Raw genomic sequence first — 27,377 nt, forward strand, 5'->3', positions numbered from 1 at the left:
TCACCTCAGCAGTTTGTTATTTGTTTTGTCTGTGGGCAAAGCCAGTGCAATAAAGCTTGCTTTATGTCTAGAATTTCAAAGTTTTTTGTTTTATTTTTTCCTCAGATGCTACAGTCCAGCAAAGCACATGCCAAATTGATAGTTTGTGAAATGATGGATGGAATTTCTATCAAGTAAGACTACTGAATCATGTGAATGAGACAAAAAGGTCTATGTCTTGCCCTGAGGGTTCTGTTGAGCTATTATATTTAATTCCATGCAACTTTGTGCCTTCTTTAAATGAAGCACATTAGATACAAAATTAAACAGCAAGTGTGTGTTGGAGTGGAGGTGCTCAGGGCACTCACCAGTGATTAATAAACAATTTTCAGCACTGGATATTTGACTGTGTATGTCACCTCGCAGCTTTGGTTATCCATATAAACTTCAGCCTAAAGTGTGCTCAGTGTTTTAGTTTTGATAAACCTTTGAAATTTCAGCTTGGATATATTTTACCCTATATGTAAATCATATGGTCTGAGTACTTGATGACTTACTTGTGCAGCAAGCAGAGGCTATACAGCTGTGCAGACTGTGCTGACCGTGAACTCAGACTCATTGGCCATGATGTCTGTGGGCTGGATGTTTCTGTCGTACATGGGGTTTTCAAATGTCGCTCTTCCGTTGGTGTTCTCGTGGCCTGCATAGCCATTGAAGGGAACTTTAGGTCTTTTCCTGATGAGCAAAATGCATCATGATTACTGAAACTGAACACAGGACTAACATAGGATTGAGCTCCCTGTTATCACAATTGTACAGTACAAACAAGACAGATTGATGGGTAGGGGCGCAACATATCCTCTGTGCCATCATACTGATTTACCTGTGTTTGTAGAGGTACAGAGCGAATCCTGCTATAATCATGGCTATAAAAGGCACTAAGATGGCTGCTGCCACTGAACTGCTGTTAGATGCAAAGTTGTAGCCTGTATTCTCCACATTTGTGTCCAGGCCCTCTGCAGAAGTGATACATAAAAAGCAACATGTTAAAAAAGCACAACAAACCAATACAATACTTTGCTCTATCAGAATGAACACACTTTTCTTCTGAAATGATTTCAGCCACACTGGGGCATGTCCAATTTTACTAAACAGCTCATTTGAAAATCCATTATTTCTAGAAGATAATATTTCACACTTCACAGATTTAACTTACAAGTGGAAAACTCTGTGACAATACGTATACTCAAATTCATTTTAAAGTGACAAAATAAAAAACAAATAAACAGAAGAAAGTGTGTTCTATATATTTCACTTATGTAATAAACTTAACAGACAAACATGGGGGAGGGGGATGTCAAATTCTATTATTCAAACAGAACTTTTAAATTATTGTTATGTAGACAATAAAGATGCAGTGGTTTGTTTATTTTTCAATTTAGTCCACAGTGACTCCCTAAACAAGAAGAGAGTAATAATGCACCTGTTCATCAGACAATGACAAAATTATAAAGTAAGATCAAGAAAGAGTGGAAGATTCAATTAGCTCAATTAGCTAGACTATGAAATCCACAACAAATGAGATAATGCCTTAATGCTCATATCTGTCTGGAATTGAAACTGCCCTCTGCCATTAGTGAAGAGATTTCACAGAACACCCTATTCTTTGGCCTCCACAAGACATCCACCATAATTGTGTAGACATCACACAGTAGCTACAGACATTCATACAATTCTCTCTCCATTCCTGTCTCTCTTGACCAACAACCTTTAATACTTTAAATCAAGAAGGACTTGTTTATAAACAGTGCTAGCTGTGTTTAAATAGCTCTCTATATAAAATCTATATAAAAAATAATTTTAAAAAATGTGTTGACCTCTACCAAAAATAAGATTAACAATGAATTTTATTCATAGATAAACAAAGTAGACCCAATTACAATCTGGACATAACAGCAAAGTAGTAACATGCAAAATAATTCCCTCTGAGAGAAATATGTACCTAGCCTCTGAAGCCCAAACTGTCCAAATCCTTTTCCTCTAACAAATCCTTGATACACAAAGGAGTTAGATGAAGGCATATATGACACCTGTGACGAAAAGAGAACAAACAATTAAAGACCTCATATTATAAAGTCAATACATTTTTAAAATGTCAAGAATGAGCTCTTGAAAGGTAAAACGTGTCAGTGATGTGGAATACCTTTTACATCTGACATTTAATTTCAAACCCAACTCATTCCTCATTCTAGTGAAAAAACATGCTCATATTCAAAAACACACACTACTGGAAGTGCATGCACTCACACACACACCTACACAAGCCCTCATGACCCACACTTTTAATTACATTTCCCAGCTGCTTGTCTCCGGTGCGTTTTAGTGGAGGGCGCCCCGTCTGGCCCCGATTACTCTGCAATGATTTAACTGACGTTTTAATTAAAAGAGAAACTTTCTCAGCTCTCCTATTCCCAGGAGTGGTGTGTGTGTGTGTGTGTGTGTGTGTGTGTGTGTGTGTGTGTGTGTGTGTGTGTGTGTGTGTGTGTGTGTGTGTGTGTGTGTGTGTGTGTGTGTGTGTGTGTGTGTGTGTGTGTGGAGTTCAGGGTCTGGCCTCAGAGACATTAGCAAGTAGCCCTGGCTATAGTGGAATTGTGTATAAGGTAAGCAGGTAGGGTCAAGTATTCAGGGACAGGGATCTCTACCTCTCAAAGAAAATACAATCTAACAATACAACAAAATTAATCTTACAATTCCACAGTTATTAACAAATATAACTGCATATGGATAGAAAATTAAGTCATCAAATTTTATGTGATGAGGTGAACTTAAGGTAGTACACTTCAAGGTTATGTTCTGTCATCATCCCTATTCAAAATGAATGAGTTTGATTAAGTCTAAACATGCACACTTTTGCTGTTTCTAGTAAATTCATTGAGTTCACCAACCTTTGTGTGTATGGATATGAACATTTTTGGAATAGTAGCCATTGACGTTAAACCAAACTAAAATATTACTTTAAGGCTTTTCTTCTGATCTTAACCAAGAACAGTTCAGCCAGTTGAAGGTTTATACAACATTACAGTATGTTATACTGTACAATTAGAAGTTAGAGATGTTTAATCTTAGTGTCCCATATACAACACTTTGTATCCCAACAATTTGATATTATGTGTCCTGTTTTTCATGACATAAAGTGAATATCCTGCATCAATCATGAATACACATGGCAAAGTCATATAGGGGTATCCAGAGGCCTAAAATGTAGTCATGCAGACACACTATCTCATTGGTATGAACCTCACATTTCAGTTCACCAATCCCCAAATCCGCACACAATGCACAAGTTGTGAAATTACCAAAAGGCACTTTATGCTGTTGTGAAAATATCAGAGCAACTCTTGATGTAATGACAGGATTTGTGTATAAATGAAAATACTAGCATTGTGCTTATAGAGTAGTGATAGCGTTTACAGATTAATAAAAATACCAGTGCTAAGCTTATGGCATAGTGTAAATCTTTACACATGAATGAATGAATGAATGAATGAATGAATGAATGAATGAATGAATGAAAGAATGAATGAATATACAGGCATATAAGATGATCTGTATTCAATGCTTTTTCCTTATGCTTGCTTCTCTATGGAAAGAGTGAAACACCTATAAGCACTGGCTGAGTTTTGTGCTGAGCACTTTATATATGCTTTGAGTTGAAACTCCCTGGTCTTTTGAGCAGTGACATACAACATGAAGAAAAATGGGTATTGATTGTTTAAAGGCCATGCTTGAAGGCCGGTAGTGCATGTAATGTAAAGGTCAGGGGTTTGTGTCCTTATATAGCCTGTTACTGATACTTTGACCTTGAGCAAAAATAATTAATAAAGCAATCTCACTATTTTGATTTAGATTGAGTAAGATCTGTCACAGCTGCATTTAACAAACATCTTTATATATTTATTTAAATGCACACTTCTTATGGTCTTGCTCTTGCTGTTAACACAGTACCTAATCCTTTCTGAAGGGTGCTTTGTGACAGATATTACCAGGACCTATACAGGAGATTACATACATGCCCATCCAGTGCCCAATTGTCGATTTTGAACTTGTTAACAAAGATCTCCACTGGTCCTCGGATCTGGTGGACCTGCAGCAGCAGGTGAGCCTCCTCTCTCTTATAGGTACCTGCATGAGGAGACAGTCTGTGAGCACACTGCTATGGCTTCAGATCCATTACTATGGATGCTAGGAAACCAGAGAGCGGCATGTTAAGAGTGGGACAAGCCCAAGTCAGGCAAGTAGACATTAGCTTCCTGTTGCAGCATCAGATAATTGTGTGTGCGTGTGTGTGTGTGTGTGTGTGTGTGTGTGTGTGTGTGTGTGTGTGTGTGTGTGTGTGTGTGTGTGTGTGTGTGTGTGTGTGTGTTTAGAAGTCTATTGTTTGAAAGGAATAAAACTCACCTGCCAGATTGAGCTGCACTCCACTGTGGTCCATAAGGGTGCCATTGACACGGTTGCTGAATGGTTCAAAAGCAGTTATACTCAGCATGGCTGGCTGCTTCTTCCCAAGGTACTCATATGATCCCCTCCATAGAGAGTTCTTAGCAAACACTCCACTAGGCACTGAAGAAGAGTGAAATGGAGCAAGTTGTATAATTCTGTTTTATTTATTTCAGTTTTCTAATTGTGCTGTAAAATGCAGGCCTACCCTGAAGCTTTGTGTTTGGTGACTCTTGCACAGTTCCAACTGTTTTCCCACTTGGCCTGTTATCGGCTATGGGAGAGAGGGAATATTACCAGTAGAATTTAAATTACATTCAAGGTTCAATCAGCAGAATCCTGTAAAAGCCAAAGCTTCTTTAAGAATGTTTAGTTCTGTGCCTGCTTAGAGCCCAGGCTGCTAAAATTCTCCATTAACCATGACCAATTTCAACTAATTATCTATTAACTGCATCTCTATTCATTTTATAACACTTATCCCCTAAAACATGCTTGTTTGCACTTCAAGCCATCTGGAGAACCATAGCTTTGGTGAAGCAAGCACTATGGGCTGCAGAAGATAGGACTGGGAGAAACATTTGCTAGGCAGCTAGGAAGAAGTGACGCCCTTTTCTAACAGTACTGTAGGAAGTAATAGATCCACCCTTAAACTCAGAGTAGGAGCTGGATTTTATTAACTGTCAGAAACCTGAAGTTACTCTTTGTCAGCTTTCCCATGGGTGCTGTTAAAATCCCTCCACTGTGAACATCCAGTGGCACAGTACTCTCCCCATCTTTATAGCTTAGCTCGAAAAACCACCAGTTCCATAGTTCACACACTTTCAGCTTAAGATCCATCAAAGCCATGATTTGCAAGTACTGCTCTCCTATCTCTAGGCATAGTGAAAAAGACAATTGTTTGTCTGATATTTTGGTTCTTTTTTTGTGTTAATTGCCATGTGTGCTAAATAGGTCCCATTCATGAGTTGGACATTTAGTGTAATTGGAACACTGCAAGAGCACATTTGCTACTAACCAAATCAGCCCTCTGCACTGGGCTAATCAGAGCTCTACTAGTATGAAATTCCAATGATGGCATGATGAACTGAGCCCTCTGATGGTGCCAGCCTTTTAAGATGAAACAGGTGCACCCAGCAATTCATCAACATTAGCAGGAGAGAGAAATCTGTGCAATTAGCTGTTGGATATTAAGGCAATGTCTGTAAAAAAAAAAAAAAAAAAAAAAGCAAATGATTCACATGAGAATGTGTACAGGCTGCTAGACCCATACCTGCACAAAGGGGAGGCTTGCCGGTCCAGCTGCCATCAGCTCTGCAAGTGCGGTGTTCTGAACCTCCTGCCAGGTAGAAGCCAGACTGACAAGTGTAGATGAGTGTGTAGCCCAGAGAAGGTAGCTCTATGGCTCTGGCATCCGCCTGGGATGGGAGCTCAGGCTGGTTACAGTGATGAGCTAAAGGAGAAGAGTGGAGAGGAGCAGAGAGGAGTGGAGAGGAGCAGAGAGGAAAGAAGAGACCAGGGGAAGTGAGGTGAGGAGAGTAGATGGAGGAGAAATTGGGTAAGGTGAGGTGAGGAGAAGGGAGGAGAGATGGGGTGAGGTGAGGTAAAGTGAACACAGAAGAGATGAAAGGAGAAGTTAGGAAAAGAAAGGAGATGAGGAGATAAGTCATACTAAACTCATACTGCAGAGGTTTGAAGTTCTAATGGAATGACTTATCTTGAATACAAAAATAGTTTTGCATTATTCATCAGCTGTGTGAGAAGTACCTGCATGAAACTTAGACAGCAAAAGAAAATAGCAAAACAACAAAGTCAGACACATTAAATGAAGTAAATTTTATATCAGAGACAACATTACTTACCTATGCACTCTGGCTGCATACCACTCCAAGTGAGGTTGGGGAGGCAGGAGCGGGAGATGGAACCGAGGAGCAGATAGCCCTTTCTACAGCTATAGAACACCGTACTGCCAATCTGTTTAGAACCAAAGCCGCAATTTCAATAAATAACATGCCAATCTGAAGAGCAGGTCTTTTGAAGGCATTTTTTCAATGTGATGTTTTTGGTACCTGGTAACCTTGAGTGTTGTTTTGATATCCAAACAGAGGGATACCAGGATCCACACAACTGGTGTGACTGGGATCTGAAAAATATCCCACATAAGAAATCAATAATGCTCAAACAAAACTTTAAGCAGCTGACTTCCCACAAAGGCCACACAATTCAGAAATACAAAGCAATATATATGAATGTCTACAAACTATATAATGGGTTAGATGTCCATTGATTATCTCAAAAAACATGATAACACTGACAGTATAATTTTACCCCAGGCTTCATCTATGTATAGAAAACCAAGTCAGCAGGTTATACCATTACTGTCAAATTTCATTTAATATTGCACACATAAACTGTTCTGACTCTGAACTTTAACTCCTTACCTATACAAGATGGCTGAGTCCCACTCCAGGTTCCATCATACTGGCAGTATCTCCGTGCAGAGCCAACCAGGACCAGTGGTGGTGAGCAGAAGAAGGTCACAGAGGAAAGATAAGTAAAGCCTCGGTCCTCACGCCGGCCCTGAGCTGGAATGCCTGGGTCCCCGCAGAACACAGCTGCCACAGAGCAAATCCATTCTGTCAAATTGGCTATAAACTGTGACCTTACACATTTGCAAGGGCATGCAGGGCCATTCTAAGCAAGACTTACGAAAGCACTGAGGCTTTTCACCACTCCAGTTGCCTGAGCCCTGGCATGTGAGCACAGTGGGTAGAGAGAGCTGGTAACCCTGGTTACAGGTGTAGCTAATGCTGGAGCCCCACTGGAAGTCTGTCCCCATCACCTGGCCATTAGGGATGCTGGCTGGCAGCCCACACACAATAGCTGCAATAGAACATCGACAATCACTTGGGAAACAATGCCATAAAGGACTGATAGCAAGAATAGGAAATGCAATGTCTTTACTGCCTGGAAAGCATCTGTAATCTGCCATTTTTTTTTACCAGACCCGAAGTGCCCAATCCTAGGTATGGTGAGGGCAAAAAGCAGTGTGGGCTCCAGCCTCTGAGTGGAGCTGTACCTTTGCAGACAGGCTTGGTGCCGTTCCAGGTTCGGTCCTTTGTGCAGATGAGCGTGGATGCCCGGTCAGCATCCATGGTGAAGCCTGGTGAACACTGGAAGCTAACAATGTGGCCATAGGTGAAGTCATTCCCCAGCCTAAGGCCATTTGCAGGCACACCTGGGTCTCCGCAGTTAATAACTGAACAATGAGAGAAAAGGAAACATGACTGAAGGATAAACACATGTGACGACAAACAACCATACATTTCCCTACAACATACAGTCATTTTATTAGCACCATAAAATAAAGTTTGTTGTACTGAGTCAGTCAGTTTTATAGCTGTTGCACCTATAGCATATTTCATCTCAGCTTAACTCAAAACAAAAGCAGTTTTCTTTCATAAAGTGTCAGCAGTTAAGACAGTAGTCACTTTTTCCAGACACCTGCTCTAGAAAAGTCAAACCCAAGTGCCCTAATGGCTGCTGGTGACCCTAGTGTGTTTCAGGAGTGAGGCTACCCACACTGCCTAGTACTAAGGAGTAGGACATGACTAATCTTTCTAACACAGCCAGTGTAGGTGTCTGATGCCCAGAACGGGAATAATGCTGAGCAATGTCCCATGGTACCACAAAGTTTCTTCACCCTTAGCATATACATTTCTATTAGGAAGCGTGGCCTCTGAAAGTTCTGGCATAATCTGCATGGTGAGGGGTAAAACGGCATCCTTATAAACAAGCTGGAGCTGGAGGTGTCAAGGGCAATGGAACCTGTGCACTCGGGCATGTCTCCGGTCCAGGTCCCATTGACAGTGCAGTGGCGGGTGAGAAGCCCTGTGGAATAGTAGCCCTCCCTGCATGCATAGGTAATCGAGCGGGAGAAGACGAGGCCATCGTGGAACTGGATAAGGGCATTCCGGGGAGTGCCAGGATTCCCACATGACACCACTGTGGGGGAGCAAGAGAATGAAGGAGAATGAGACTCAGAGGAGAGAAAAAGAAGTAAGCAAAGGGGGAGAATGTTGACAGTACAAACTCACTGAGGAATGGGGCAATGTGAACTTAGGAACATTTATATGCTCTTGTGTGTGTTCATGTGTTTGACAAGAAGGTTAGTTCAAAAACAGACGAATCAACACAGTATTAGAGGTCTTTAGCAGATCAAGGGCATCACTGTAGCAGGAGTCTGAATAGCTAATAAAATATGCCCCTTGGTTTAACCTGTATTCAATCACAGCAGTGCCACTGAGTACAACCTGCTGTTTCCCAAAGCCAGCATTTTAGCGTTAGAATAAGGGGCAGGACAGGCACCATGTGGCCATCCTCCTGTGACATCTTAGAACAGGCCAGACGCTTGCGGATAGCCGAGTTTTATTTGTAGCAAAACAAGCAACAATTGTAAAGCGAAACAGGCGAGGGTAATAGCCAGATATATACAGACCTGGAAATTGCTCTGTACACGTGATAGAACAGCAATAATACTTCGCAGGGAATGAATGGAACCAGAGAGAATAAACAGCATAGCAAAGATGAGACACAGGTGACACTAGTAAACTGGCGATGCGGATCTGGTGAGGTTGTGCCGAGGAAGATGGGAGTTGTAGTCACGGACTGAGAGTGGTTGCATGACCACCCCCCCAGGAGTCCAGGATCCCCGAGGTCCGAGGGAACCTGCAACGACCACCGAACCCCACAGACGCTCCTGCACAACCAGAGAAGTGGCCAAAGGAGAACATGCCGAGTGGACGACCCGGGGACGAGGATCAGGTCTATCCGGGAATTGCCAGTGTTAATCGGCAAGTATGCCCTTATCCTGGATGTCTTTGGCTGGGACCCAGCTTTGCTCTTCAGGACCGTAGCCCTCCCAATACACCAGATAATGAACAGTGCCCCCTCGCCTCTTAGAGTCCAGGATCTGGTGAATAGCATAAACACGGAGTCCCCTTGAGGTCTATGAATGGAGGAGGTTCAACACTGAGTGAAATATCATCAAGGGGTCCTGCAATGACAGGTTTGAGAAAAGAGACATGGAACGCGTGCGAGACGTGGTAATTAGCCAGTGGGTCGAGCTGGTATGTAACCTTGTTAAGCCATTTCAATATCTTGAAAGGGCCTATGTATTTCAGACCTTTGTTTATGACAGATTCCAGTGCAACACATGTCTTTCATGGATAGCCATACACAGTCTCCTGGCTTGTATTCCAGGGCCACTCTTTGGTGACGGTCCACCTTTTCCTTGTATTTCTGCAATACCCGCTCAATACATTGATATGTCTCCTCCTACACTACACTCCTACACTCCCCTCACTGCGTCTCATCAAATCGTCCACCGCTGGTACCGCCGTCTGCGTCACTGTCCAAGGGGCAATGGGAGGTTGATAACTGAGGATACATTTGAAGGGAGTCATACCTGTGGCAGAGCTTGTAAGTGAATTCTGTGCCATTTTTGCCCATATAAGGTATATGGACCAGTCCGTAGGATAGTTGAATCAGTAAAAGAACTTGCCCACCTCCTGATTCATTCTCACACACTGGCCATTAGATTGAGGGTGATAGCCAGATGTAAGAGTCATGGTCACTTCCAAGTGCTTGAAAAATGCAGACCAAACCTGTGATGTAAACTGGGTGCCTTGATCCGATAAAATAAATAAAGTTCTGGAAAACACGATTAAAGAGGGCTTCTGTGGTTTGGAAAGCTGTTGGTAGACAGGAAGAGGGAATAAAGCAAACTCCCCACGAGAACCAATCGATTACTGTCAGAAATGTGGTGTGACTGAAAGATTCAGGTAGGTCAGTAATGAAATCATTTGCTCTGTGTGTCCAAGGTCATTCAGGCATTGGGAGGGGCATGAGCTTACCTGCAGGGAGAGTTTTAGGGTCTTGCACTGGGAGCAAGACGAGATGTACCTATGAACCTTTTTGGCTAGTGACTCCCACCAATACCGGTTTGACAGCAATTGCAGTGTACGGGTCTTCCCAGGATGTCCAGGATGTTGCCAAAGATGAATGTGCCCAGGTATATAGCCTATCGCGACATTGAACGGGTACAAAGAGCTTACCCTCTGGGCACTCCACAGGGAACTCTGTCTCAGTCAGTAGCTCTTCAGTCTCCTTGTCAATCTCCCACCTTATTGATACGACTTTTATCTGTGTAGGAAGAATGGTGTCAGGTGTCTCTGGGTCCTCTGTCTCCCCTAGGTGCATATGTGAAAGGGCATCAGCCTTAGTATTGCAGGAGCCTGGATGGTAAGTAATCAAAAAATCAAAACATGAAAAGAAAATAGACCAGTGGGCATGATGGGAATTGAGGCATTTGGCCATGCACATGTATTCCAAGTTTTTATGGTCAGTGAGGACTAGGCAAGGATGGTTACCTCCCTCATGCCAGTGTCTCCACTCCTCCAGAACTAGTTTTACAACTAAGAGCTCCTTTTCCCAAATGCTGTTGTTGTGCTCTGCTGGTGTTAGTTTGTGAGAATAAAAAGCTACTGGATGCAACTTGGAATTTTCAGCTCTCTGAGACAGCACCACCTACACTGACCTCAGAGGCATCTTCTTCTACTGTGAAAGGAGCCGAGGGATCAGGGTGCTTAAGAACAGGTGCTCTAGTAAAAGCCTTCTTGAGTTGGCTGAAGGACTGTTCTGCTTCTGGACTCCAGTGTAATTTAGTAGCACCCCCTTTGAGCAGAGCAATAAGAGGGGCAGCCACGCAGCCGAAGTTCCTAATGAAGTGACGATAGAAGTTGGTGAAACCTAGGAAACTCTGCAACTTCTTTACAGTTGTGGGTATCAGCCACTGGAGAATAGCTTCAATCTTCTTACCGTCCATTGTTATACCACTCTGACTAATTTCATACCATAGAAATGAGATTGATTGACGATGGAACTCACATTTCTTTCCTTTATCACACAGCTGGCAGTCACGTAAACACGTAAACACAAACTTTCCAATATATTCCCACAGTACATAATTTATGAATGCCTGGAACACCGAAGGCGTGACACTGAGGCCATACAGCATAACTCTGTACGCGTAATGCCCCCTAGTGGTGATGAAGGTCATCTTCCACTCATGTTCCCTCTTAATCCTGATCAAGTTGTAAGCACTCCTTAAATCCAATTTCGTAAAATAACCGGAATGAGAGGTAAAGGGTAAGTGTACCTTTTGGAGATTTGATTGAGGCTCCGATAGTCAATGCATGGTTGTAGACCTCCATCATTTTTCTTGACAAAAAAGAAACCAGAGGAAATGGGAAAAGTGGAAGGTTGTATAAAACCCTGTTCCAGAGCTTCATTTATATAGGCTTCCATGGCACTCTCTCCTCCTCCTGAAAAAGTAGGTAAATGTGTGCTTTGGGTAGAGTTGTTCCATCCAGTAAGTCTATGCTGCAGTCATACGGTTGATGAGGGGGAAGTCGAGTAGCTCTTTCCTTGCTGAACACCAACAAGAGATCCTGGTATTCTTGGGGAATCTGATTTGTCTCTTCATACTCCGGGCTATCGATAGTTGTGGAGTAGATCAGAGGCATAGAATGATTAAGACCATTTTGGAAGCAGTACGGTGACCAGGAAATTATCTCCTGATCTGCCCAGGAGATGTGTGGATTGTGGTGTTTCAACCAGGGTAGGCCCAGGACGATAGGTACTTCTGAAGACTTAATAACCAGAAACGATAGATGTTCTGATTGGAGAGCACTGGTATCCAGAAAAATTAGCTTTGTTCTGTGCGTTATGGATCCAATGCCTACTGGGGCACCGTCTAGGTCAGTTACACAGAATGGTCTTCATAGTGGCACCAGAGGGATCTCCAGGTCCTGAACGAGTTGATTGTGGATGAAATTCCCCTACGCCCCAGCGTCTACTAGTGCTGAAAATACAAAGGGAGAAAATGAAGAGATGATGGAGACTGGGATATTGAAAGAACTCATCAGATGTCATTGGATGATTAGCACGTAAAATGGGTTTTCTGCGTTCTCCCTTGATCTGTGCAGAATGGGGTCGCACTCTGCATTCACGAAATACGTGTCCTGCCTCACCACAGTAAAGACAAAGACCATCTTGAATGCATCTGTCTCTCTCTTTAGGAGTCAGATGTGAAGAATCGCACTGCATAGGCTCCTCAGAAGACTCCCTATATATGGCTCCATTTTAACACGGGGTACAGGATGACCTCTGCCCATTCTGCATGGTCTCTTTTCCTGGAGTAAATGATCCAACCTGATGGCCAGAGTAACCAGCAGGTCCAGATTGAGGTTCTCATCCTTGCATGCCAATTCCTGTAATATGCCTGTGTTTAGCCCATTTCGAAACATTACCAGCAAAGCAGCTTCATTCCAACCACTACCTGCTGCCATGGTGCAGAATTCACGTGCATACTTCACTACAGATGATTACTCTAATGAAGATGAGGGAGTAACTCCCCAAAGGTTTTGCCTTTATGTGGCTGATCAAAAACAGAGTTGAATTGTGCTAGGAAATGCTCATTTGTAGCCCCTTAATTATTTCCTATACCGAAGTGGCCCACTCCACAGCTTTATCGGTAAGGCTGGATATGAAAAAGGCTATCTTTGCCTGATCCATGTTAGGTAGGGTACTAGCAAAATATAGTTCACATTGTAACACAAATCCTCGACACCTGTCAGGTGCACCATCATACTTATCTGGCTTGCTGACCGGGAAAGACGGGCAGGCAGCAGGAGGAGCCAGCGGTTGGGCAGAAGGTATGGAGGATTGGGGTGCCATGTCTAGAGCCTGTAGATGAGTGCAAATATCACTCATGTTTCTGCTGAGTTCTGCCATCTGCCTCTGTTGTTCCGTCTGTTGCTTAGCAAGCATATCCATTGAGTGTGTGAACCATTTGAATAACTGCTGATGTTGCCCCAGCATCCTTCCCTGGGTTACGACTGCTTGAGCAACATATCCGGCTCCGTTGTCTGTACAGGAGGCGAAGTATTCTGTGACATCTCAGAACAGGCCAGGCACTTGCGGATAGTGGAGTTTTATTTGTAGCAAAACAAGCAACAATTGTAAAGCGAAACAGGCGAGGATAATTGCCAGATATATACAGACCAGGGAATTGCTCAGTACATGCGATAGAACAGCGATAATACTTCGCAGGGAATGAACAGAACTGGAGAGAATAAATAGCATAGCAAAGATAAGACACAGGTGACACTAATAAACTGGTGGTGAGGTTGTGCCAGGGAAGACGAAAGTTGTAGTCATGGACTGAGAGTGGATGTGTGACACCTCCCAGAATGGCTAACGGCATTGCAACAGCAGGCAGGGAAAGAGCAGTGACCACGAAGGCCTCCAGTACTGCACCACCATCCCTTGAGCCCTAACTACTGTGATTAAAACCTGTGCCACCTCTCTGGAGCCCTAAGATGAACTTACCCATTTACACAGCTTCAACAGATCTTTATTCATTTGGCTTTTAGCTTGTGCAAAGGTTTACTACATGAGCACCACCCAAGGAGAGGGACCTCCTCCTGTTCCAGGGAAATGCTCCTGAGGATGGCTAAAGGCTCTGCTACACTTTTCATAGCAAATGCATTCTTTTATTAGCTGGCTGTTTCTGTTATCTGTACATAAAGACATTATGAGGAATATTCTTCTGTCATACATTCCAATATTTCTTGGGGCATGAACGAAGGTCTGTGTGTCCTTTATCTTTGTGTGGCTTCAAAGCATTATGCTTGTATGTGGTATTAAGAATGCACATTCTTAATTGATTTCTTATTGATTTCTTCTTTTTAATCATGCACATGTTCTGAGAATCCACTACTGAGCTACCACTATACCACCTCAATGCACTGGTGCAGATTACAATGGCCCAACAGCAAAATCAATATCACAGTACACAATCACCGTATGTCCAGAAACATGCACGCAAGCATGCACGCAAACATGCACGCACACTCACATGCACGTGCGCGCGCTCGCATGAACGCACGTGCACACACACACACACACACACACACACACACACACACACACACACACACACACACACACACACACCCCTACCTATAGATATATTGGTATATATACACATAAGCAAATATAGATTTGTTGGTACAACAAAGCAAAGGAATAGTGAAGCCTATAGATTATAAACATTTGAAAAAATAGAGCACCTTCTGGCCTTTCCTTCAAATAAAAGGAAACAGCTAAAGTAGGGAGAGGAGAAAGAAATGCCAGCCATGTCCCCTTGGGTAATTAACCTGGGTATTTCTGCTCTCCTGACATCCCTCTGTCTACAGGCGCTTCAACCCTAAGAGGCATGAGCTGAATGGCAATGCAGGAAAAGTGAGAGAAAGGGGACAAAGCAGGGGAAGAGAGATAATGGGGGGGGGGGGGGGATATAATCAAGACCTATTATAGTCTCCAGGAGCAGGGGCTCTGGCATGCTTGCCTGATATTCACAATCCAGCAAGTGTAATATGCAAGTGGATTGGTGGTAGGGGGCAAGTGTGTCCCCCAGGAGATACTGCGCCTTTACAAAATTACAGTAAAGCTTCAGAGGATCAGTGCTTAATACAGGGGGAAGATTCACTCCTTCAGTCTCCTTCCTTGCTCCCTTTCCCTGTTGTATGATATTTTGCGCAAAGCCATTTATGATGCACTAATAAGGCATTAATGGAATATGTTTAATCTCAGAGGTCCTCCACTGTGATGGACTGCACCGCCATGTGGCACTGTTCTATCGAATGTAGCTGGCATCACTCTAGTGCCCACTCACCCTGGCACTCGGGCTGGATGCCCAACCACATGCCGCTGGACAGGCAGCTCCGCTCCGAGGAGCCCCGCAGCACATAGCCTGGCTCACAGCTAAAGCGTACCACGCTGCCCGCCAAGAACTCCTCTCCCAGACGGATCCCGTGCACGGGCAAGCCAGGGTCACCACACCTACCTACAGCATCACCTGGGATAACACAGACATCCACACCATGTTTTGAAAGAAAAGTAGACAAACTCAGATTACTTAAAGCACGTCAAACCAAAACAGACAGAATGCTGCAAACTCCATTATGGCCTTGAATCTGTAATCTAACACTGAATTCTTAAAAAATCATAATGTACTGTATTTTAATCTTTGGGTATGTGAAAGGTGCTATAGAAGTTAAATTTACTCTTATTACTATTTGCTAACTGAGTAATAAAAACAGCAAATAATTTGATTCATGCTTATAAAACAACTCTCAGAGGTGGGTATTCTCACATGCTGGTGATGAGAAACAAATTAAGAGAGATCTGGGAGACTGAAGTCAGGTGATAATAGACTTTCAATAATAACACTATGGGGACAACACATTTCCCTACATTCATCTACTCACAATATAAGCTCATCTGCAGCATTTTCAAATGATTATGCCAGCTCCATATCTGTCTGCCTGGCATCTCAACACAAACACCCACAAATCCTGGAAGCCTCTTTAAATTTAAGCAAATATTTAGAGACTCTAGTAATTTCCTCCACCTCTGCCACCAACATATCCTCTGGAATTGATATTTATTCCAGCAGGAACGGCCTGCGCCATACTAAAATAGCTGGCCTGCTCTCAGGGAGCAGGGAACGAGAAAGCTGCAATTTTTGAGAAATATGAATGTCATGAATTGTGACATTAACCTGTCAGGATGGTTTTACTGCTATGGATGAGACTATGGGCCGCCATATCTGAGAGCCATGATGGGGCTGATGGCTTTATAGTGGAGCAGGGGGGGCAGCTCATAACCTGGCTGGTGTATGGCAGTCTATGTAGCCCTGTGTGATATGGGTAGATTAGAGCTCTTTATGGATGGACAGAGCACTCGTCCTTTGGGCCCACCCCCACACACCCGCATTCAGGCAGCACTGGCCTATCCCTGTCAGAAGCCCCTGAGCCAATCAGACATGCTGTCCCACGCTTACAGCATCCTTGATGTGCAGTCATTGGAAAAGGCATCTGAAGTCCTACACAAACAGCTGCTGGCAGCAGTGGAAGAGCCATGTTTGTGTGCAGTGTGGATGTGAGAGGGCAGGGGGAAAGGGCCCCTGGTACCAGTGCAGTGCGGTGGGGAGCCGCTCCACTGGCCGTCCAGCTGGCACACGCGGGTGGTGTTGCCCACGATGGAGCGCTGGCCCATGCAGCCGAATCGGACCACTGAACCCACGGCACGCCTGTCCCCAGAGATCTGAGCATACGGAGCCATGCTGGGATGATCGCACAGCACCACTGCACCACAGTCAAAGATGGGGAGAAATGCACAGGCAGACTTACTTTACATCTTTCTGACTTTTCATTAAGACAACAGTCACAACAAATACTAAACAAACATATGCTTACCTATGCATATGTATATAATTTGGATAATTGGATACATTTTATTGACAAATGGTAAGAATATGATATTGCAGGAAGCCAGAGGCTCACAGAGACACTTGGGCAGGGTGCGGTCCCAGGTGCCATCTCCCTGGCATGTCAGCGTGCTGGTGCCCAGCAGGTAGTGGCCTGGATTACAGGTGTACGAGACTGTGGTCTGGAAGCTGTAGCGATGGGGCCCGCTGGGCAGGACATGTCGGACACTGTTTTCCACATGGCCTGGATCTGTGCAGTTCACGACTGGGCGGGGGAACACAGCAAACATGGAGACTAATAACAGCAGGTGCTGAGGGAATACAGATGGTAATAAGCATGTACTGTAGGCTTATGTATGATGTCCATGGCAATTAAAAACTAAATCCCAGATACACCCGGAGAGAGATGCATGCATGTGTGTATGTGAACACACCCACACAGACAAAACCTTCAGCAAAATAATTGAACCTAAAAAAGTGAAAGTTGATGGCCCAAATGGACTTTAAACGTTTAAAGCCCTTGTGCAGAGTGAGGGAACGTGATGGATGTAGAGCCCTGTAGAAGGGAGTAGGCAGAGAGGGAGAGATGAGTTTCTGTCAGTTCAGAGCCCGATGGAAAGAGCAACAAGCACGAGGGAGTGTACTTGAGCAAGATGAGAACCAGAGGCAGGATTAGCACTGCACTCGGCTCCCAATCAACCCCTACTCCATGCACCCACCCACCTCTGAGTTCCCCAGTCCCATGCTGACTGTGCCACATCAGATGGCATCAGCCCTGTGCCCCAGTCAATCTGGCATCAGAGGTGGGGCCAGGGAGGACGAGGATGTTAGGCAGGCAGAACAAGCCCTGCCAGCACTGCTGCCATTAAAAATGCCTGACAGATGTTATCAATAAGCCATCAATTCCACACTGGCTTGTGGGGGGCAAGGACTCAGGCTATTTATACTGTGTCGCTGTAACGATCCAGACGTGAGTGGGGGGGTTAGATAAGAGGGTTTTTGAGGGGAGTGGCTCTTCCGCTCCATGGCCAACAACGTGCCGGGGTGGCGCTCTCTGGGCAGGGTGGCACCGGAGCCACTCCAACTCCTCACACAGCCTGGTGATTTATTCACTACTCTCCCCTACTTTCACTGGTTCAGCTCAGCTCATGTTGCTACCCATTAATCATGAAATGGATAGCATGACACAAGGACATTTATTTCGGTTAGGTTGCACTGTCTGTAGGCAGGACCCAAATGGCAGCTCATGCTATGAACTTAAGTGATGAAATGAGCGCTGAGCACTTCTAGGACTTTTAGTACTAGCACAGTGAATTTCCACATATTTTAGAACTAGAATTAGAACAGGAGTTGTACATGTTGAGCAATTCAAATGAGTCACATAAACAAGCTTCCATAATAAAAGACTAAGCTTGAGTCCATATGTGCAAAGGACTGTTTACATTTCCGTTCAATTCCTTAAATAGGATCAACTGGAACATACAGAACTTACTGCATGCTAATGCCTTTAAAGGCTCCCTAAACAATTTGATTAAAAAAGCCAATGCCTTCAGTTAGCCTCAGTTCCAGTAACACTGCCTGCATGGCCCTGACCTATGGCACTGTCACTAACAACTTACAAGATAACCATAATCCACAAACAGACCACTGTTAATTCAATATGCTGGTGAGGTGCAACAGAGATAGCAACACGCAGACACACACACACACACACACACACACACAAAATAAATAAATAAATAAATTATATATATATATATATATATATATATATATATATATATATAGAGAGAGAGAGAGAGAGAGAGAGAGAGAGAGAGAGAGAGAGAGAGAGAGAGAGAGAGCGAGATAATGCAGATATGCAGATAAAGAGAAAAGGAGATCCAATTTATCTGTCCCGCAATTGAACATTAGAATCGTTTCAGCCTCTGGCCAATGGCTATTTGGTAGGGAAGAGGGATAATTTTTTCCAGTCTGGCATGGACTCATCAGCTTGGTGTTAGGAAGCCATTTTGAAGATTCCAGTGGCCTGGCCTGACACAAATTGGTGCTGATTAGCGTGGCTGTTCAGGAGCCCCCTAAATTATTGATACCGCTCATGGCCTGTGCCTTTCCAGATGAACTCCTTTAGTGCCATTAGCTGTGACTCAGCCTCTCTCCCTGCTAATGATGGGCTGTGATTGAGAGTGGAGACAGCAGCAGACTGAACATTCCACCACTTCCAGTTCCTTCAGCCAGAATAAACATATATTAATAAAGTAAAGACCGGGGAGGACGCGGCAGAAGGCAAAGAAAGCTTCAAAGATTGTAATTAACATGATAAATCTGATAAAACAAAGCACAAGGGTGCTAATCCTCTTATGAATCCAGAATTCAAGATTATCATCATCATCCCTCACAACCTCAACTGCCCACCCTTTCAGACATAAGCATGTTGATATGAGAATGTCTCTATAGCAGCAAGGACAACAGCAATGAACTATAAATTCTCACTTTCATAAACAGACCAAACTCCTTGTAGGTCCTTTCCACTCAATGGAAAGCCTGAGTGACACATGCTTTTTTTGGATTAAGTCTCAAGATTTCTAAAACTCCCTCACAAATACCCATGTTTATGATCCACGAGAGGTCAAGTCACTGGCAGCACCTCTGGGAGTGTCAGCTGTCAGTGCGGGGTATACAACCCTGCTTGCGGCACTTTTGGAGCCTGCCGCTGGGACTCAGTCTGGGGCTTCTACCAAATCTGAACATGCCCACATCCAGAACCTTCCATTTCTAGCCAACCTGAGAAAGCTTCCACACTCACCTATTACTTACTCCATCTCAAAAATAAACAAAATTATTTAAAAAAAGTCAAAGTCATATTTATTTATATAGTGCTTTTTACAGCAGCTGTAAGAAAGGAAAGCATAAGAAAGGTGCAGATTTTGCAGGGTGGTTATTTCCAACACAGACAAGTGTATGCCAGTCATTTAGAGAATACTTAAGTACTAAGTTCATTTAATCTTCCAAAGCATTATCTCTAACCACTGAGGGGCATATCTTTACCATGACAATACTGAAATGAAGTCACATAAACACTTCATACACACACGCACATCTGAGATCACCGTGACAAGGATTTTTAATTACCGTAAATTTCCTTTACTTTATTCACTTTGGTTTCTCCTAGATTTGGTATTTAATTTTATCTCACAGCAAGTATTCTTCCTCACCATCATGCTGAGCTGGACAACCGAGTTTAGGTTCCTTGGCTTAATGGACATAGTTACACACACACACACGCACACACACACTCAAACACAACCATTAACAACATTATAGGGCTTACTTTTACATCTGGGCAGCACATTGCTCCACTGGCCATTAGATTGGCAATGAGACTTGGTAGCCCCCTGCAGGACATATCCAGTATTGCAGGCAAAGCGTACAACATCATTGAGGTTGAACTGTGATCCCTGGGTTACACCATTGGCAGGGTTGCCTGGATGTCCACATGTGATAGCTACAAAATAACATAATAAAATTTATGTATTATCAACAGTGTGGTAGGACATGTATTAAGACCTGCCATATATTACAAGTAACCAATACTTACAGACACAGACAGGGGTCTTTCCAGACCAGCGATGGTCTTGCTCACATATGCGCACAGACACACCAATGAGTCTGAATCCAGGATTACACTGGTAAACCACACTGCCCCTGTAGTTATAGTTCTCACCAATAATCTGTCCATTTACTATAGGGTCAGGAGTGCCACAGTGCCCAGCTAAGGAGAAACACACACAAAGGATGAATTTGAGGCATAAAACCTATCAAATGACAACATAACATATTCTGAAAATGAAGAAGTGTGGTTGATTTACCAAGACACTGGACCTCAGACCCACTCCACAAGCCATTGGACATACATTCTCTCACTCTGGAGCCAACCAGAGTGTAGCCAGTGTTACAGGAGAAAATTGCTGTGGCTCCGTACACAGTCAGGGTTCCAATTTTGTTTCCATTGGGAGGCATTCCAAGGTCCCCACAAGAAATAACTACATGAGGAAGAAGAACACACACACACCATCACCCCATGCAAGGACACATGAGCTTTAGCAAGCTACTTCTAGCTGTTTCCATGATTAATGCAGGTTTTTCATCTGCAGTCACTTTTCAGAGATACAAACTAACAAAACAGTGTAGGAAAAACTATCTGAAGGATAAGATGAAAATATTTTATTTTACAGCAGAAATTGTTTTTTGATAATGAATAATTTCCTAATGCTTACAAAACCTTTGACACAATACTTGGCAGGTTTTATGGGTGATTAGTTCTAAGTTGAGAGAAAAAAAAAAAAAGCTCTTACTTTCACAGGCAGGTCTGGGCTCAGGGTAATCCCAAGTGCTGTTGGCCTGGCAGCGGATAACCCTTTGACCTTTGTAGAAGTACCCGGGGTCACAGGTGAGCATCATCATGGACTCATAATGATTCTGCATACCATAAATAAGCCTCCATCTTCCATGTTCCACTGCAGAGTGGCTGATGTCAGGGCATGTGACAGCTGGTGAACCAAAACATTTCAGAGTCAAATTATCTAACCATAGATTAAATGGCTGCCACTCACTGGTTTGCAGACCATAAAGCTGTGGTACCTCTTCTGTTCCCTGCACCCCCCCCCCCCCCAAAAAAAAATAAAATAAATAATAAAATAATTATACGTGATGAAATGTTTTGGATTAAAAAATACAACTCATCAGTCCTCAGTGTGCTGCAGGCTAGTTGTCAGCCAGGTATACCTCTCATAGCTCATTTTACAGAAACTATGTACATAACATTTTCCTATTTGCTCAAGATTTATAGATGGACTTGGCTGACCTCTGTGCTATTTTCATTGAAGGGTAGCCTTGAAAAGGCTTTTCAATCAGGTATGCCACAAATCTTCTTGAATGATGTCTAGTCACTCACAGTTAGCTGGCTCAAGAGGCATGTATATCAGCAGTTTAACTAATAATCCTGTAGCCCCTTCTTCAAAATGCTGAAAAGGACCAGAATGCTTTAGGAACAGCCCCACATTCTGAAAAATATTAATTTAATTGACCAGATTTCATACCATTTTGCTAACAGACCTATATTCCAAACCCTTCAAAATATCACCAGAAGGGGCATATAGACATATAAAATTTAACTTGTAGCATCCAAAAATGTAAAGTAAGCTATAGTAATAGGTTGAGGTTTTGTATTTTACTTTGTTTATGAGATATGTTGATAATCTTTCCATCCACTTTTTAATATTGCTTCTCTGAAGGCTTATCGAGGATCGACCATTGCAAACCATTGCTAGAACTTCTATATGAGATTTACTGACCTTTTGGAAATGATCCTTTATATGGTTTGCAGACATTTCATCAGTTTACTTCAAGGTGAGAGGCATTTTGGTCTTGAACTTACGTATACAACGGGGTGGAGTTTCCATTGCGCTCCATCTCCCTGACTCCTGACAAACGGTTGACACTGGCAATGTGTTGGCCAGTCGAAATCCTGGGTTACATCTGAATGAAACCCTCAAGCCAACAGTGAAATCCTGACCAGCCACACTGCCATTCACTGGGGCCAAGGGCATCCCACATGACACCACTGAGAGAGAAAGGGAGAAGGGGAGAGAGAGTCAGCTGTAGCAAACTGAAGTGTCACTTAAAGGATATTAGATTAGATTTTAGATCTACTAGACCAACTAGGGACCAAATGCTAAATCACTTCAAATGGTTGAGATTCCTTCAAAACAAAACAGAATGCATTGAAATAAACACATTCTGCTGCATGTTTACTTGCAAACACACTGAGAACATACATATCCTCACACAAACTGGACAAACCAGCAGGCTAACTGTGGCATCTACATTTTTAATACAGAAACAAGATTACTCCTGTGCATAGAGCCTCACCACCTGCTGCCTCCAGTATGTGATGTAAAGGGGAGCGAGATGAATCTCTCTGAATACCAGCAATGCAGCTCTTCCAGAAGCTATACACATTCAGGATGTGTGGGGTTATGTGTGAAGCTTCTAAATTACATACTATGTGCAAAGGTTCTAAATTACTGCTCTCTCAAGAGAAACATCTTTTGATCATGCCTTAAAAATAATCTTGCACAGAGACGTAAACACACACAAACAAACTCAAATACAAACAGCTCCACTGATCTTATGCTGATTGTATCGTCACCTTGGGACTGTTAATTTTAACGTGTTCATCCAATGACTGCTAGTATTTAAAGCAGCTCTCAATGTACTCTAACATAATGGAGGTAGTCCTTTGAGGCTCACAGCCTACAGTACCTCACACCTGCCCAGTTAAATTAAAACCTGCCTCACGTTCAGACAAAAGCCTTGTTACTCAGTGAGGAACAGTGCATGGGAGGCTAGAAAATGGCTGATCTGAAAATGGCAAATCATTATGGGGAAATAGCTTACTGTCTCTGTGCTAAGTGTTTCTCTCCTTGGACAACACATTAACAAAAATGTGTGCACTAAAGCCACTGGTTAGCCTGTTTATTGCGATGGGCAATTGACCAGACATAACCACTGCCCCGACACTGATGGAATACAGAAGCTGCCACATTAGTCTTGGTGCAAAACAATATCGTGATATTGATGGCAGACTGAAAATGGAGGACATGGTGATGGACAGGGGAAAAAGACAGGAAATGGCTTTGGAACATACACTTAAGGGTTCTGGATGAGTGCTTTTAACCCACCTTGGCACAGGGGTACTGGAGCATTCCACTGGTGGATGCCCTGCGGGGAGCGAGTGCAGGTGGCACTGCTCTGACCAATCATACGGAATCCTTGGTCACAGCTGAAGCGTAAGGTACTTCCCAGCTTTGTGCCTGTCTGGCTGTGCACTGAGCCATTCACTGGAGGGTTAGGGGGACTACAATATGCCGCTGTAACACACACACACACACATCACATATACACACACATCAAAATAAAATAACAGTCTGTGCTGTCTGCTGCAAATCTGTTTCTTCAGTGTATCTTTTATTGCTTCCAGTCCCTTGCTTTGTTCACAGTCAAAAGTGCATATTAATGCAATGGTGGATAAAACCATCTATTAAGAAGAACCATGGTACACAGCAGAGCAGGAATTGATTAGAGATGTACTGTAAAATGTGCATGCTCACAAAAGGCTGTAAAAGTGACTGATTTATAACACACCCTGAATCTGTTTATGTACACTTGCTGGATATTTGGATATTTGTCTGCTCAAGAATAATATACATAATTCAACATTGCAACAAGTTGACAGTTAAAAAAAAAAAAATGCCAGCATGTCCAGGATGGGACTTTCAGATAACTCTAGTAAAAAAAATGTCCCTTCAGAGTTGGCTGAGGCAGGAACTTTGTGAGTAATCATGTGGCCAGATCACACCAAGGGGGTAAAGGTGTAAAACAATATTGGCTGGGATGATGTAAGTAAAGGGACTGGGAGATAAGACAGGAAGTGGGGCAGAAAAGAAATGCCTCCCATCCATTACACTTAATCGCTATGGCCACATTAGATCTCCATAAAAATGCTAATTCAGGGCAAACACAACCTGCAGCTATGTCTGTTTCTTTTTGGACTGAAGAGCTCTGGCACACTGCAGATGATCAGATAAGGCTAGATCACTGAGAGGGGGGGGATTCAGGTGGTGGTGGGGAGTTATGGCAATGAAATGGGCTTCATTTCAGATCTTATGAGTGGTGGGCCTCTCCAACAAATTGTACCATTAAGATGGTAAATGTGGATACCTCAATTGAGCCACTCATCCATTAGCCGCAATGGGTGGGATCTTGGCTTGGGGACAAATCTAGGAATTTACAACTCCTATCTGGGGTACAGCATTAAGTAAATGTCTCCATGCAATAGTAAAATGGTTGAGAGGACAGCGGATTGGCAAAGGCCTCCACATGGCCCTCTTGTGTGAAAGAGCTGATGTTGGCCCTAGAGAGGCAGCTGGGAGCAGCACCGGCTACGGGCTGACTACAGCTTGGTGAAAAGGAAGGCTTAACAGGGACTCGACTTTCACCCTCTCCATCTGCTGTACATTCAGAAAAGCTTTATTCTCCACCTGGCAAAAAGCTAATTGCCGAGGTGGGGCTTTTGTTAAAATCAAAATCCCTATGTCACCATTATGTCTTTCTCTCATTGTGCTAGCATAACTTGTTGGGCTATCAGTCTCTGCCTTCCCTTCCCCTGCCCCATCTTCACAGAGAGAAAAAAAAGCCTCCCACACCAATCCCCTGCAGTCACTCACGACATGGAGTATATTAATGCACAAGAGTGAGTGGGGAAAAAAGAAAGGTACAAGAAAAAAATGACAAAGGGGAAGCAGAGGGAGAGAAAGAGACAGAAAGAGAGATAGGAAGAGTGAGATAGAGAGAGAGGGAGAGTGAGAAAGAGTAGCAACTTGCACACAATTGGTGATGGAGAGCCAGCCTGTGGAGATAAAAGATGGATTGATAAAGAAAACAGTAGAACAGTTTGAATCTGTCCTGCCATCTGTTTTCCTCCCACCAAGGTACTGCTGCAGAAGGAGGGTGGAGGTTGGTGGGACAGGGTGAGGGGGTCCATATTGAGTATGAGAATCTGTGTGCTGCTGCTACTAACTCCCACTGTCACTGATCTGGCTATCAGAACTCCATCAAGCATGGAAAAGGAGCAGAAAACTAAGGATGCAGGCTGTGGGAGGGAATGAAGCCTACTGTGCGAGAGCAGGGAATGATTAATCAGCCTTCAGAAATGCTGATGATAATGAGCATATGGAAACTTTTAAAATATTTACACAACAATAACTCACACAGAACTACACCAAGTGTCACCAGAAGAGATCGCGAGTCCGCGGGATCATGGATGTGAGTATACGTTAGCTGAGATCACCATCATGCTTGTGCTCACCTGAGTAGCGGATTCGGAAGCCCTTGTGGCTAGAGGTGTGGTCGAAGGACCAGTGCAGATAGACTTTGTTGGAGGAGCTGGTAATGCTGAGAGGGGAGGAGTAGTTCCCGCTTAGCGTGATGAGAAGAGGACTCTGTCTGGATGGACCTGCCAAAGGATGGGCTTGATTACAGCGCACAGCAGTCATGTTTTTGATGCAAGCCTAACCTTTCAGTATACAGTGTGATATGAACATTTGAATCAACAGTAGTAAATGAATTTGTTCTGTGCATAGGCTCTTTATAGATTATTTATAGATTATTTTTCTCCAAGTTTATAACACCTTGTCACAACTCCTGTTTCTGACAGTAACAAACATAAGAAGCTTTATACTGGTGCATTAGACATAAGACATGCAAAGCCACCAGCAAACACTGTTACACTAACAGGAAACCTACCTTTCCAATACATTTACAACAGTCCAAATATGGCCAATGTGGCCCATGTCCTTATACACCTAACACACTGACAAGCCTTCTTCACAATGAAGGCTATCGAGTGTGTGTGTATGTGTGTGTGTGTGAGAGAGAGAAAGCTAGGGTTTAGGATGGACTGAACACAGGAAGCAGGTCTCTGTGGGAGGTTTCACTTGGCAGCCTATGGAAGTAGCCTTTTCTCCACCTCAATGGAAGATGAAATGCCGTAATCAGTACAAGCACGCCAGGCACCTTAAGAAGCAGCTCAGCCTGTGTCCAAATGACATGCACGCACGCTAGCCAAGGTGCTTTGTCAGCCATAAAAGAAAGCACAGTTCCCACACAGCCAGTCAGCAAGCATCACTTTCTTTCGCCCTTCTTTGACTTTCTGTTCTGTATGAAATACGGCCAATAGCTCATTCATGCCCTGTCAAGTCTTAAACAGCACACATGCTCAGTGTGGCTAGAATACAAATACATCTGTGAAGTACATGGTAAACAGGCAGGGATGTAAATCACACATGTAACAGCACTTTGATCACAGTTACTTTTCAATGATTGACCATTCAATCCAAGAACTATTCAGTTTTTGTAATGATATCTGTCAATGTTTCAAACCATAGCACATAGCACATTCACTACTCTTTAAGAAGGTGTTGTCTTTGTGTTTGTATGCTAAGCAAAAACAGACAAAATATGTTTGTGTATTACATATGCATATTACATAACTATCACTGTACCTAAATAGCTGATAAATCTTTTATATTCAACTATATGTTGTGTCCATATATACTTGCATATACACTTGTTTTCCTACTCTACAGTTATAGCTCATCAGTTACCCTTTTACAGTCAATTAGTCCAGACATTTTTGGCACCTGTACATGTTCTTTGTTATTATACTTTAGATACTTTAAACTGCTTACAACAGGATGATATTACTATATGCAATACTACAATAAGATAACTGATGCAGTTCAAATTTGCTCAGTCCACTAATTAAATGAATGATCTGTGCCTCCATTAAAAGTAAGATATTGACAAAGATTGAATCATACTGATTTTGTCTACCTCTGCCTGAAACTGTCTCTACAATGTTGTGAACGTCTCTTGTTTTATTGGT

General features: G+C 43.2%; 1 protein-coding gene across 1 annotated transcript in view; it reads right to left on the reverse strand.

Annotated features, from left to right (window-relative positions):
* The window catches only part of csmd2 (CUB and Sushi multiple domains 2), a 192,593-nt gene that overhangs the window by 2,778 nt on the left and 162,438 nt on the right, over window positions 1-27,377 (reverse strand). Inside the window, 23 exon segments of the mRNA XM_035529205.1 lie at window positions 537-714; window positions 863-995; window positions 1,982-2,069; window positions 4,049-4,161; window positions 4,438-4,599; window positions 4,685-4,750; window positions 5,747-5,926; window positions 6,336-6,447; window positions 6,543-6,616; window positions 6,915-7,088; window positions 7,183-7,356; window positions 7,553-7,732; window positions 8,302-8,478; window positions 15,275-15,457; window positions 16,575-16,748; window positions 16,947-17,135; window positions 20,202-20,375; window positions 20,469-20,642; window positions 20,740-20,913; window positions 21,226-21,420; window positions 22,308-22,493; window positions 23,614-23,802; window positions 25,800-25,946. Of these exon segments, the coding sequence (XP_035385098.1) occupies window positions 555-714; window positions 863-995; window positions 1,982-2,069; window positions 4,049-4,161; window positions 4,438-4,599; window positions 4,685-4,750; window positions 5,747-5,926; window positions 6,336-6,447; window positions 6,543-6,616; window positions 6,915-7,088; window positions 7,183-7,356; window positions 7,553-7,732; window positions 8,302-8,478; window positions 15,275-15,457; window positions 16,575-16,748; window positions 16,947-17,135; window positions 20,202-20,375; window positions 20,469-20,642; window positions 20,740-20,913; window positions 21,226-21,420; window positions 22,308-22,493; window positions 23,614-23,802; window positions 25,800-25,946 (3,578 nt within the window). The 3' untranslated portion in view covers window positions 537-554.

This window comes from Electrophorus electricus, chromosome 8, assembly GCF_013358815.1.
Source record: "Electrophorus electricus isolate fEleEle1 chromosome 8, fEleEle1.pri, whole genome shotgun sequence".
NCBI classification, from domain to species: domain Eukaryota; kingdom Metazoa; phylum Chordata; class Actinopteri; order Gymnotiformes; family Gymnotidae; genus Electrophorus; species Electrophorus electricus.